Source organism: Dipodomys spectabilis, unplaced genomic scaffold (genome assembly GCF_019054845.1).
Source record: "Dipodomys spectabilis isolate Male_0828 unplaced genomic scaffold, ASM1905484v1 ptg000054l, whole genome shotgun sequence".
NCBI lineage: Eukaryota > Metazoa > Chordata > Mammalia > Rodentia > Heteromyidae > Dipodomys > Dipodomys spectabilis.
The window spans coordinates 19,675,492-19,690,164 of NW_024870731.1; the positions used below are offsets into that span (position 1 = coordinate 19,675,492).

At 47.4% G+C, this 14,673-nt stretch overlaps 1 protein-coding gene across 2 annotated transcripts in view; it reads right to left on the reverse strand.

Annotated features, from left to right (window-relative positions):
- Slc4a7 (solute carrier family 4 member 7) overlaps positions 1 to 1,378 on the reverse strand; it is a 91,547-nt gene extending 90,169 nt beyond the window's left edge. For both annotated transcript variants that reach the window (XM_042680291.1, XM_042680290.1), the window contains exon 1: positions 1,246 to 1,378. In XM_042680291.1, coding sequence (XP_042536225.1) covers positions 1,246 to 1,293 — 48 coding nt within the window. In that variant the 5' untranslated portion in view covers positions 1,294 to 1,378. The remainder of the gene's footprint in view (positions 1 to 1,245) is intronic.
- Positions 1,379 to 14,673: the final 13,295 nt, after the last annotated feature.

The window sequence follows — 14,673 nt, forward strand, 5'->3', positions numbered from 1 at the left end:
TTCCCTCCTGCTTCCTGAACTCAGATGCTCTTTACAGCTCAAGTGAAAATCTGCAAATTACGAGCAACAGTGTACTTCGTGCACACTCCGAGAGAACAGAACAGGTTATTGAGAAAGGCCACACAAAGCGTGACAGCAGATTCCCTCCGCGTTTCTGGTGTTCCATTACCAGCTCCGAGAAGGCTCTTCCCAGGCCCGTACTGACTGCGTGCATTCAGACTACAGACGGCGGTCCTCTATATTTAGAGAGCTCATGAGTGCACTCGCTTAGGTAACGAATGACTGCTCTCCAAGGCCTCGACAATCGGGGGGGGGGGGGGGGGGGCGGTGGTAAGGAAAACGCTGCTTAAAAAAAGAGAGAAACGCGATTTTCCTGTTCGTGGTGGAAGAAAGACTGGAAATTTTTTTTTCCCCTGTAACCACTCTGGGCTGAGAGTTTAAAAACAACAACAACAACAACAAGTTGGTGGAAGGAGGAAAATTCATAACTTTCCATGTCCTTTGAGTCACCAGCGAGGAAGGAAGAGACTGACTGCTCAGCCGCTGCGGGACACGTGGAGTGTCCATGAGGACCGACGTGTCTCACCCATCACCCCGCGATCGCCCTCCCAGGCCCCCCAATCCCCTCCAAACCACGCGCCAGCAACCAGCGTCACCCGCAGCGGTGGGTTTCCGTGAGTCGGGGGACACCGACGGCCTCCGCCCTCTCCCTCCCCCGGCTCGGGCCAGACGAGGAGGAGGGAGGCAGTCACCGGCGGCCCGAGGACTCCCGGAACAAAGCCGGCGGCGGGGCTCGCCCCGCGGAGGCCGGACCGGCCCAACTCCGCGCCACCGCCGGGAGCCCCAGACAGGTGGAGACGCAGCCCTCCTCCGAGGCATCGGGCCCCGCTCCGGAGAGCGTGCGGGAACCGGGGGAAGGGGGGGGAACGGGGGGCACCGGGCCACGAACGCCGTCCCGGCCGCACGGCGCGGGGATGGATGGGCGGTACCGGAGATGCCCGCCGCCCGCCGGGGCCTCCGGCCGCCAGCCGCCGCTCGCACTCGCGCTCCGGCAGCCACACAAAGGGGCCGGCGAGGCGCGCAGCCGCCGGGAGAGAGGGGGCGCCCGCCCGGGACCCCGGCGGCCCAGCCACGCCGCCCCGCCACGCCGCCCGCCGCCTTTGTCTGCCTCGCCCCGCGTCCTCCCGGCCCCCCGCCGGGCCCCGGGTCCCCGCCGCCCGCGGCGCCCGCGCCCCGCGCTGTTACCCGGGTGAGTAGCGGTCTCATCTGCTCGCCGGCCCCGTCCGCCTCCATGGCCGGCCCGCCCGACCGCGACACCGGCTCCCCGCGCGGTCCGCCGGCCTGTCCGCCCGCCCGTCCGCCGTGGCCGAACCTCGAGCGCGCGAAGGGAGCGAGCGGGCGTCGGTGTTCGCAGCCCCGGGCGCGTGCGAGGCGGCCGCAGCGGCTGGCCCTCACCGGGGAGCGAGGCCGCGGCGTGGAACGTGGAGTGAGAACTGAGCGAGCAGGAGGACGCGGCGCCAGGGAGGAGGGAGCCGCCGAGAGGCCGGGGCGGGGCGAGGCCGGGGCCCCGCCCCGGAGTCCGGGCCCCGCCCCGACACGCCTCCGCGGCTCGTCCCCCCCCCGCCGGTTTGGCCCGGCCTGCCGGCTCTTCGCGCCCGCGGCTTCGCTGCGAGGCCGCCCGGAGGTGGGGCAGAGGGGAGGGGGGAGAGACGGACGGACAACCGTCTCGGCCAATCGGAGGCCCGCATGGCTCGGCACACTCACGCTCAGCTCCCGCCTCCTCAAGAGGCTCCGCCCCCTTCTGTAAAAGCTTCATTGACCGAGGGTGATGTTGAGACTCTAACTTGCTGTTCAGGTCTGAGGCTCTCCTAATGTTCCAGCATGGAGTTTGGGGGTGGTCACCACCTCCTCTGGAGAGCTGAAAGGAGGTGGACAACCTCTTTCAAGTCTCTCCAGGACTACTGCACGAATGAACTCCCATCCGGGGCCTGTGAAAGGAATACACCTGACCAGTGTCCACAGGGGCTTTCCCGACGGCCTGTGCACCCCACGTTCTACCCTTGAGTGCACCCCACGGGTGCAGCTGGAGGTGATGGAAACGCCTGCCCACGCACGGGGTCATCACACGATCAAACGGATTTCTATCTATTGGGGGGAAGGGGGTGTGGAGAAAGGGCAAGCTGGTACTAGAGTTGGAACTCAAGGTCTTGGAGCTGTCCCTTAGCTTGATCACTTAAGGCTGGTGCTCTATGCTTGAGCCGTACCTCCACTTCCAGCTTTTTAATGGTTAATTGGAGACAAGAGTCTCACAGATTTTCCTGCTTAAGATGGATTTGAACGCCAGATGTCAGACTCCTGAATAGCTAAGATTTCAGGATAAACTACTAGCACCCAGCCATCTGTAGATTGCAATCCATCTTTTTTTTTTTTTTTTTTTCCAGTCTTAGGCTTGTACTCAGGGCCTGGGCACTGTCCCTGGGTTTCTTTTGCTCAAGGCTAGCACTCCACCACTTGAGCCACAGTACCACTTCCGGTTTTTTCTGTTCATGTGGTACTGAGGAGTTCAACCCAGGGCTTCATGCGTGTTAGGCAAGCACTCTACCACTAAGCCACATTTCCAGCCCCCAATCAATCTATTTCTATCTATTTCATTATTGTTAATAAGGTTCTTTTGATGTTTAATAAAGACAACACAACGTTTTATTGAGAAGAGATGAATTTGACTATGGAAGGAAACACATGCATAGATCAGAGGTGGTGGGGCTCACATCTTGTCCATCTCTAACAAGGTATTAGTAAAGCCCTTTGTCATCAATAGATAGTTAAGAATGTAGGATGACTCATTCCTGGCTTGAATCCTAGATCCCTTTTGTTCTAAATTTCCCAGAAAGATATTAGTAGGCTAACACTTTATTCTTCACTAACTTGTCCAAGAGCAGATGTGCTTCTATTAATAGTAGCAGCTATCAGGAGGCCTACAATTAGAGCCTGTGACATTTTGCAAACATGTTTCATCTGTAATCCTCACAAAAGTACAAAGCTGTTTTGATACAGTTTGAATGTTGTTTCCAGAGACAGTATATTGGTTCCCCATTGGAACACAGTTGGGAGGTGGAGTCTCAGGGGAGTCATTTAGAGCCTAAGGATTCTATCCTTGTGAATTGAATGCTCTGTTAGTAAGAGTTTAAGGCTGCAAATACAGTCTCATTCTCACACATGCTCTTTTGCTTATCTGCTCTTAAACACAGGATGATGCAAGAGAAGGCAGTCACCAAATGTGGCTCTTCATCCTAAAAATTCTCAGCTTCTAGAATGGTGAGAAACATGTTTCTGTTCTTCATAAATTAACCAATCTGTAGTAACAACACAAAATGGTCTTAAGACAATGATGCCAGGCGCCGGTGGATCATGCCTGTAATCCGAGCTACTCAGGAGGCTGAGATCTGAGGATCACCGTTCAAAGCCAGCCCAGGCAGTAAAGTCTATGAAACTCTTATCTCCAATAAACCACTCAGAAAACCAGAAGTGGCGCTGTGGCTCAAATGGTAGAGCGCTTGCCTTGAGCTGAAGAGCTGAGGGACAGCGCTCTAGCCCAGAGTTCAAGCCCCATGACCCACAACAAAAAAAAAAACCTTAAGAAATATGAAACAAAAAAACGAAAAGGAAATCAATGTATGTTATTTTTTTTGAAAAGAGGAGACTTTACCATAGGGAGTATGAATCTTTGTAAAGTTGCTTAAGGCATCATTCACTTGTGCCTGCACCACCATTCTCAAAGGGAAATATAATTTATATTGAAGAATTGGTACCAGGCTATTTACAGTGCCGTCTCATCTCATAAAGCTATAATTAGTATATACAGAACACCTTTGTTCTCCTTTCCTGCTCCATTTTTCTACACACTACTTTCCTCATAACATTCTATGTCTTCTACAACTGATTATTGTTCTGTACACACAGATTAATGTGGTCCCATGTGAGCTTTCTGTGGGCAGGCTGCTTTGCTTGATGTTACACCTCCAGCACCAACAAGAGTCCAGGACCCTAGTAAACTCTTAGTACAGGCACTATATCTATTCTTTTTAAGACCTAGTTAAGCATATAACCATAGTTGTTATGAAAGCAAAATAGGAACCACAATCCTTGATGCCAGAGTTGAAAATGCAGACTATATCTTCATTGTCTGTTCTTCTAGTTTAAATTTTCACAGGTATCAAGTAAGACACACATGATTGGTAGAAAGGAAGGAAGAAGAAAAAGAAAGAAAGAGACAGGAAGGAAGGAAGGAAGGAAGGAAGGCAGGAAGGAAGGAAGGGAGGAAGGAAGGGAGGGAGGAAGGAAGGAAGGAGCAGGGGAGGGAGGAAGAAGGAGGAGGGAGGAAGGAAGATGGATGATATACTTATGAATACATGCTGGACAGATCTGCTGAACAGTGAGGTTTCTCCTTTTCTATCTGGAAGGTCTGCACAGGGACACCTCCCTACCTCTAGTCTAAGTTTCCACCCAGTATCTGTTACCTAGGTAACTGGCAGACCTGGAAGCAGTCACCTTCCCCTCCTGCTAGGTCACATCCAGGGTACCTCTGGTCACATGCCTTAGGAGGGTCCCAGACGTTTAAGTCACATCCAGATCCTGTGTGGCCACACCTTTCCCCCACCTGCCCACCTGGCCACACCTCTTCCTGTCCCTGGCCTAAATAAGTCCTGGCCCAAGGGTGGTTCACTACCCTTTCCTTTTCAGCCATACCTCTCCACCATGCAAAGCAGGGGCAATAAATATTCAGTAAATAAACTTCTTCTCCTGCCTGAATAGCCCATGGTGTTCTCTTCATTGGCTACCTAATGAAACCTACCTATTTAATACATCGTACACTATCTTTACTTTCTTTTTAAATATGGATACCAAAGCTTAAACTCAGAGCCTAACACTCTCACTTGGCTTTTTCCGCTCAAGGCTGGCACTCTACCACTGCAGCCACATCTCCACTTCTGGCTTTTGTTGGTTTATTGGAAATAAGAGTCACAAAGACTTTCCTGCCTCTGATTCTCAGATCTCAGCCTCCAGAATGGCTAGGATTACAGGCTTGAGCCACAAGTGGCTGGCTTCTCATCTATCTTGCAAAAGAAAAGAAATCCTGGGTTGATTTAATCTACAAATATCTTTGAAGGATTTCTGTGCTGCCTGATACTTTATCCACTCCTTGCTTTATCCTAACTGCAAGAAAAAATAATGTAGCAAAGGTATAAATTATAGAATTTATTACTCTCAGTTGCCCACTTAATTCAAACAGCCAGATTTCATCCTGATGTGATGTATTCTCAGTAGATAATATCTCACAGGTCGAGATTATTAGGTAAATTAGATAGCAGATAAAGAGAACACCACACACACCACAAGGTATTCAGTCAGGAATAGAAGTTTATTTACCAGACTGCTACCCTTCACACCTCCCCCCCACCCCCCAGGACTTTTCTAGGCCAAGGACAGGAAGAGGCGTGCCAATTTTGGGAAAAGGTGTGGCCACACTAGATCCAAATGTGACCTCAGGGCCTGGGACCCTCCTACCATCAGATGGGAGGGGAGGTGACTGCTTCCTGTGTGCCAGTTACCTAGGTAATGTAGGTGGGGGGGAGAGGGGGGGAAGACTTCTGCAGGAGTTATGGAGGCCAGGGCCTGCACGACCCGGGGCAGATTTACATTTGGTATTTACACAAAATGTGCACGGGGAACACTTGCTAAACAAAGTTGAGTGTGAACCTAAATTTATCACTAAAAAATAAAATTGTAGCATTCAAAATAATTCTAGCCATATTGTAAATGCAGGAGACATCATAGGTTTCTGGAATGGTAAGTAATCCAAGCATGGACAAGATGTTCATGGCAAGATGTGCATCCTGCGGAGCCAACAATCTCTGGAGATCAATTCTCTATCAGCCAGGAATATTTTGTAAGACAAATAGTGTGTTCAATGCCATTTATAAAAGGCCTGAAGCAGTCCTTACTACCCTGTAACAAGGATCCTTTGATGAGTCCACATGCAGGCATTGCCTCTTGTAGTCTCCACGTTCCCAGTCATCGAATCCAATAAGGTGCCGAGGAGGGGAAAAACATAACTAAACCTTCTAAATAGATTTAAAGGAGAGAAAAATTAATTACACACACACAATCCCACAAAAGATCAGTCTTAAAGAAGGGCCAGATGATTGAAGTCATCCCAACTAGTTAGTGAGGGTATGGGCTACGTAACTTCAATATTTGGTGACAGTCACCCTCGGTTGATGGGAGAAGACTCATGACAGCTGAGCTCATATGGAGAGAATTTCATTTTAGGCAAATAAGTAACCTTTGTTTTTTTTTGTTGTTGTTGTTTTTAAACTGTTAGGAGTTGATGTTAGGCGAAATGAACCCCAAGATAAGAACTCAAATGGCTTTTCTTTCTTGCTATTGTTTCTAACATATGTTAGAAATGGTATAACCCTTGTTTTCATTGTATTTGATGTTGGTATAATTTGGGGAGGGGAAGGGAAAAAACAAGTTGTTTAAATAGGGATACAGGTGGACCCATTGCAATGAGATGTACAAGATGCTATGTCAAAAAACAAACTTTACAACTTTGGCTGGGAGGGAAGGAGTTGGGAGGGCGGGAGATGGAAAGGATGGGAAGGGGAAACAAAGGAGGAGGCAACAATGCTTGATAAGAAATGTACTCATTACCTTGCTCATATAATTGTAACCCCTCTGTATAGTATTTTCACAATTAAAAAAAATTAAAATTAAAAAAAAAAAACAGTGTTAGGGATCCATCTCAGGGCCTATGAGTGCTAGGCAGATACTCTACCGCAGAGCTGCAATCTCTGCCCCAGGAACTTCAGGAAAAAAACCTTTCTACACTGAGGTTAAAAGAGGAAACAGAGACAAGAAAAGAACCAGAGGCTGTGATTTTTTTAGTGGCTTCTAAGGCCTCACAATATCATGGTTATTGTTTTTTTGGGTGTGTGTGTGTGTGTGTGTGTGTGTGTGTGTGTGTGTGTGTGTGTGTGTGTGTGTGTGTGTGTGTGTGTGTGTGTGTGTGTGTGTGTGTGTGTGTGTGTGTGTGTGTTTTGTTTTGCTGATCCTGGGGCTTTTGCAGAACCTGGGCACTGTCCCTGAGCCTCTCCGTGCTCAAGACTAGCACTCTACCACTTGAGCCACAGCACCACTTCTGGCTTTTTCTGTTTATGTGGTACTAAGGAATCGAACCCAGGGCTTCATGCATGTGAGGCAAGCACTCTACCACTAAGCCACATCCCCAGGCCTGTTATTATTTTTTTTAGGCCAGTATTGGGGCTTGAACTCCAGGCCTTGCACTGCATTTGGCTTTTGCACTCAAGGCTGTTGCTCTACCATTTGAGCCACAGCTCCACTTCTGACCTTTATTTTCTGGGTTAAAGATCAGAGTCTCAGGACATTTCTACCTTGACTGACTGAACCATATTCCTCAGATCTCAGCCAGAATTAGAGTTCTGAGGTACCAGCACCCAGCTCTTCACAATGTCATTTAATTCCAAGTACTCAATATACCAAAGACCATTATTTTGGAATACCATTTTCTGAGATTCAACAAAGGAAAACTGAAATTATTAGAATACTGATTTCAAGAATACCAGCGCAGCAGCAGTAAGGGAAAGATTAAGGAGACATGATTTAACTAGTCACCATTCTTTATTTCATAGGCTAGATATAAAGATCAATTTTTCAAAAATCATAAGGAGAAGCAAGACTGGACCCTGATCTTACAGAGTTTAGACCCTAATATGTAAACATGTCCACAATGCCAGGTGTGGAACTGTGGTACTGTCCTGGGAGACTAAATGAGAGAGAAAGGGATGATTTCACTGTGTGGAAGGGCTGGGGCTACCCAGTGTGGAAGTGTTTGGAAAAGCTGCAGAGAAATACAGCAGATTAAATCTCTTTCCAGAACAACCCACAAAACATCTCCAAAGTAACCAGCAAAATGACAGACTGGGGGTGTGGCTCAAGTGAGTCAAGCAGGCGCAAGGCCCTGAGTTCAAACCCTGACACTTGAACTGGAATTCCGGAGAAACAGAGAAACCACATTTTTTTTTGTTGTTTTGTTTTGTTTTTTTTTTGGGGTCCGGTCATGGGGCCTGAACTCTGGGCCTGGGCACTATCCCTCAGCTCTTCAGCTCAAGGCTAGTGCTCTACCACCTGAGCCACAGTGCCACTTCCGGCTTTTTTACTTTTTGCTTATGTGGTGCTGAGGAATCGAACCCAGGGCCTCATGCATGCAAGGCAAGCGCTCTACCACTGAGCCACCTTCCCAGCCCGAGAAACCACATTTTGAGAGGTCAAATTGGGAGTCTTTATTGGAGAGACGGAGACCGCAGGCAGCCACATGTCCCCAAGAAAACTTGTGGCTTTAAATACACTTAACTGTTAGGAAACTGATCCCTGAGAGTAATAAAGCAAAGAAAGAGCAGAAAAACAATACCAACCAACCAGATGGAGGGCCCAGTGGGATGCCATGGTGACCTGAAGAGAGTTGGCCAACACAAGGCATGGCACAATGGTGCCTGAGATGGTCTAGGCCTAAGTAGGATCCTGGTCAGGGGGCAGGGTCACAGGAAGCTCAGAAGGTCTTGTGAGTTCATGGAACAGGACTGACTGGTCCAGTAACCTATATTTTTTGGCGGGGGGGGGGGGGGGGGGGGGGGGGGGATGTCCGGTCGTGGGGCCTGAACTCTGGGCGCTGTCCCTCAGCTCTTCAGCTCAAGGCTAGCGCTCTACCACTGGAGCCACAGTCCACTTCCGGCTTTTTTATTTTTGCTTATGTGGTGCTGAGGAATTGAACCCAGGGCCTCATGCATGCAAGGCAAGTGCTCTACGACTGAGCCACCTTCCCAACCCCTCCAATAACCTATTGTCCATGTCCCCATCCCTGCCTCTAGGAACTCAGGGATGCCTATCACCTAGGGGGTGGGACTTCACCTTCCTCCATCATGAAGACAACATGGCCAGTTAAACCCAATTCCCTATCATCCACCACATGGCCAATTTGGAAGGGACTGATGGAACCCACTCTGGAAGCTCACTGCTTCCAGCTAACTCTGCTAGAACTTGTGAATTGAGGCAACTTTTTGGGATCTATTTTAGGGATAAAAGAGGTACTCCTCATGGGACTGAAATAAAGATTACAGGAGATCATCAAAGAAGAACATATATTAAGAAACACTAAGTATAGCTATTCAGGAGACTGAGATCAGAGGATCATGGTTCCAGGCCAGCATGGGCAGAATAGTCCCTGAGAGACTCTTTTTTTTTTTTTTTTTTTTTGGGTCCAGTCATGGGGCTTGAACTCTGGACCTGGGCACTGTCCCTCAGCTCTTCAGCTCAAGGCTAGCGCTCTACCACATGACCCACAGCGCCACTTCCAGCTTTTTTCTTTTATGCTTCTGTGGTGGTGAGGAATCGAACCCAGGGCCTCAGGCATGCAAGGCAAGTGCTCTACCACTGAGCCACCTTCCCAGCCCAAGTCCCTGAGAGACTCTTACCTCCAGTTAACCTCTCTAAAACCAGAAGTGGCACTTTGGTTCAAGTGGTTGAGCGTAAAGAGGCTCAAGGACAGTGCCCAGGCCCTGAGTTCAAGCCTCACACCAATCAACACACACACACACACACACACACACATACACTAAATAAATGTGTATGGTCATTACCTGATGGGCTCAAGTCCATTTCTAAAAACACAATGGCATGTCTCTTGTCATTAAAAGTGTCCCACACCAAGTGTTTGGTGTCTTACACCTGAAGCCTTAGCTACTCAGGGGGCTGAAATCTAAGGATGATGGTTTGAAGCCAGCCCAAGCAGAAAAGTACATGATACTATTATCTTCAATTAACCATCAAAAATCCAGAAGCAGAGGTGTGGTTCAAGTGGTATAGCACCAACCTTGAGCTGAAAAGGCCAGCCAAGGTCTAGAGTTCAAGTCTCCAGTCCTGGAACAAGGGGGGAAGAGGGAGGAAGAAAACATCCCAGAGTACCTAGCATTTAGTAAGCATCAAAATCTTTTGAATTAACTTTAGAAGGGTATGTTTGCTTTCTCTTCCCTTTACTTCCTACCCCCTCCCACACACACACACTAATGCTTTTCATAAGATTTATTGTCTCCTCCCTTTAGACAGATATTCTAAATTCTAAAGCCCCCACCTAAAGAGTGAAGGTGTTGACTGTTAAATGATCTTTTTTTAGACTGACTGAGCCAAGAGCCACTGATTACCCTTGTAATGCTCCTCCTGAGACTTCACTTGTATAAACTGCTGTGAAGTTTAAATTGCAGAAAAGTTGTTAGTGGCCATCCCAGCCATCCCAGGGGACCACACGGAGGCCTACACAGAAGAAAGATTATTGTAAGGTTTATTAGAGGGGCTCTCTCCCTCCCAGGAGAGGGAGCAATGTCTGCCCCGAGGGAGCAATGTCTGCCCCTATCCAGGTGGTTGCTCTGGAGCTAGAGCTCAGGTAGGTCTGGTAGAGAGGGAGTGGCCAAGTTCTGGAGTTCTGAGGCAGGGAGGAGCTCTGGTCTGGGGGGAGCTAGGGGCTAGGTGCTGCCCTGGGAAAGGTAGTTGGAGCGGCTGATCACCTGAAGTGGGGAGAATCTCAACAAAAGTAGTATTCTATTTTAAGAAAATACAAGGGGGGAAAAGAAAAGAAAGTATAAGATCTAGCCTCTCTAGGCCAAGCTCCATTTGGATTTCCAGATGCTCCTGCATGAGGAAAAGAGAGGTGACAATCCATGGATGACAAAGACCTTGTCCCCCCTTTCCCTCACCACGAAGGCTCATTGTACTCCTGATGCCACCAAGATGGAGCCTTGATGTTGAACTCCTCCATTTTCTCAAGATCGACAGCCCTAGAATAAGCCCACTTCCTTTCTACCAGCCCTATCTCCAAAATCTAGATCGTCCAGCTGCAGGCAGTCTGCACCTCAACCACAGCAGAGGTTCATCAAGGAAACTGGGGTTCCTCCACCCCTCTGGTGCCAGTGCTGGGGCTTGAATTCGAGGCCTGAGTACTTAGCTGTCCAGCAGAGCAGAGGGTAACCTAGATGCAAAATTCGATAAAGCTGTTGGACGTGTCAATCAAGAGGCCATCGGTGACCTTTTCAAAAGCAGTTTCACCACAATGGTGAGGGTGGAATTTATTTAAAGACACTTGATTACCCAAATGTACAGGAAGAAAATGGGAACAGAATGTCTTTATAACTAGGCAGAATTTGAATAGCAGTCATTTTCCAGGCTTGGCAAACAGAAAATGAGTATACCAATTAGGTAGCAGAAAAGCAGATTAACAATAGCCCAAAGCATAAGGATAGCCTTTTCTGCTTGAGGCTGGTTTGAGCCACAGGTCCACTTCTGGTTTTTTGCTGGTTAATTAGAGATGTGAATCTCATGGACATTCATGTCCTGGCTGGCTTCAAACCTTGATCCTCAGATTTCAACCTCCTGAGCGGCTAGGATTACAGGTGTGACTCACTGGTACTTGGCAGGATGTTTTTTTTTTTTTTTCTGTACAAAATTAAGGTGATTCTCTCTCTCTCTCTGTCTTTCCCTCTCTCTCTCTCTCTCTCTCACATTCTCTCTCTTCCCACCCCTCCACCCCCACCCCAGGACACTTAGGATGAAACTCAGGCTTCAAGCGTAATAGGCAAGCACTCTACCACTAAGTTACATCCTATGACTAACCTTAACTGAAATATGCTGAAGCTGAAATAAGAAAACTGGGTCTAACAGGCATCTTGGCCACATGGTGGATAGGAAATTGGATTTAAGGTGAAGTCCCACTTCCCAGGTGATGGGCATACCTGAATTCCTAGAGGCAGGGGTAGGGATTTGGACAATAGGCTACTGGACCTGTTAGTCCTGTGCCTTGCGTTTCCTGTGATGCTGCCCCCTAACCCTGACACTATTTAGGCCTAATCAGCTCAGGCACCCTGCCTTGTGAGCTGTGTCTCCTTTCTCCTGGCTCTCCTCCAGGCACCATGGCCTCACACATCAGCTCTCCATTGGGGATGATCTGGTTTGTCGGTATTGTTTTTCTGCTTTCTTTGCTTTACTACTGTCAGGGCTCCGTTTTCCAGCAGTGTTAAGTGTATTTGAGGGGCTGCAGGTCCTTGTGACAAAAGTCCACCTGCAGTTGCCAGCTTTCTAATAAAGATTCCCGACTCCACCTCTCAACGTGTGGCTTCTCTGTGCTTCATGACTGAGTTCCTGTACAACAATGCAAACAAAAAGAAAGTAATTTGGGGGGTCAAAGATGTGGCTTAAGTGGTAGAACACCTGCCTAGAAAGCACATGTCTGAATTCAAACCCCAGTACTGAAAAACAAAGTAAGTTTGTTTGTAATCACATATTAATTACATGAGAATATTTTGGATTCACTGGATTAAGTAGATATATAATTGTATGTATTTTTGATGTTTTTTTACATAGCTAAAAGAAAGTTAAAAATTACACACAAGGCCCACATATTTTTATTGAATGGCAGTAGGTCACAAAGAAGAGAAAGGAATGAAAAGGGAATGGAAACTTCTCAGATTTAGCTTGACTCAAGTGGCCAAGTGTCTATCTAGCAAGCATGAAGCCCTGAGTTCAAATCCCAGGGCTACCCTAACAAAAGGAGGGAAGGAGAAATGGAAGGAGAGAGACAGACAGAGACAGAGAGATCACCTCTCAGTATAAATATACTCATCAAATTCTCACTTAAAAAAATGACTTTTTCTTATCCCAATAATATAACTTACTTATCAGTCTTCTGATTCAGGGAAATGTAAAACCATAGTGACAGCTCACTGGTTGCTAAGCATTAGAATTGGGATTAGGTATTGAACCAAAAGGACATGAGAACTTGTTTGGGGTGATGGAAGTGTTTGGTCAATTTTTAAAATCAGAATATTAATTATATAACTATCTCTGCATTTGTCAAAGCTCATAGTGCTGGATGCTAAAAACTGACTTTGACTATTTCTACATATTGTTTTACTGTTTATAAATAATAGCTCCATAAAGCTGACTTAAAACAAAAAGAAACACATATATAATTGTGTCCATTTTATTATTTTTCTTTTGCCAGTCATGGGGCTTGAACTCAGGGCTTAGGCGCTATCCCTCAGCTTTTCAGCTCAAGGCTAGTGTTCTACCACTTGAGCCACTGCACCACTTCTGGTTTTCTGAGTGGTTTATTGGAGATAAGAGTCTCATGGACTTTCCTTCCCCAGGTTGGCTTTGAACTGAAGTCCTCAGATCTCAGCCTCCTAAGTAGCTAGGATTACAACATGAGCCACCGGCTCCCGGCTATTTTTTTTATACTTTTGCAATGGTTTTGTATTATTGTCCTTTAAAAGAGTGTATCAGTCAGGCATCAGTGGCTCACGCTTGTAATCCTAGCTACTCAGGAGGCTGAGATCAGAGCTTCGGGGTTCAAACGCAGCCCGGGGGAGGAAAGTCCATGAAACTCTTATCTCCAATAAACTCAGAAAAGGCTGCAAGTGGCACTGCGGCTCAGGTGGTGGAACACTGATCTTAAACAGAAGAAGCTCAGGGACAGCACCCAGGCCCTGAATTCAAGCCCCAGGATTGGGAAAAAAAAAAAGTGTATCACAGCATCCTTAAAAATACTGTTTGCTAATTACAATTATGCCTGTAATCCTAGCTACTCAAGAGGGTAAGATCTGAGGATCATGGCTTGAAGCCAGCCTAGGCAGGAAAGTCTTTGAGACTGTTATCTCTAACCACCAAAAAGTCAAAAAGTGGTGCTATGGCTCAAGTGACAAAATAATAGCCTTATGCATAAAAGCTGAAGGACAACACCCAGGCCCTTGGTTCAAGCCCCGGGATCAAGCACACACAGGAAGCTGAAATCTTTCATGGGGAGAGCAGGCAACGGAACTACATGATTTGCAGGTAAGCATAGGAGACAGGAAGATGGGAGAGAATAATGGAAGGGGTGGCATCAATCAAGATACCCGGTGACAAGCACTTCCAGAGTTGAAGTGAAACCCTTTTGTACAACTACATAAAATAAATAACATTTAAGAATAAAGGATTCTCCAATTTCAAATGACCCTTTTCAGTTATTTGGGGGTTTTGGTTGATGCTGATGTTGTTTGTTTGTTTTTGAGATAAGGTTTCATTGGCTAGCCCAGTTATATGAAGTTCCTTAGTACCCTGACACTACCTCCTTATCCCCACACTCTCAGTAACCCACCCCAGCCCTGCCAGGGTGAGTCTTGAGTGCTGGGATTATAGGTGTGCACCACCACCCCCAGCTATGGTTTTTTGTTCATAATGCAAAACTAATTATGTGTCTATGTCTACTGCCTTTATGCACATATGTATTCAGCAGAAAGGCTGAATGTACTGCCATGGCTAAATAACACTGTGAGTTAAGAAAGGCCCTAGAATGGAACAATACCCAGGCTAGCATTTAGCTCATTGTTTCTTTTGTGATGCCAATTTTTTTCAATGAAGCTCAAAGTCATTGGATCATCTAGTTTTCCCCAACATCAGGCTGGAATGAATGCTGTAATCTACCCTTGAGTAACAGGTGGTAAGTACAGATCAGTGTCTGTTGGCACTGCTGAGATGTGCCCCAAACTTCTTTCCAAGAGTGTCGCTTAT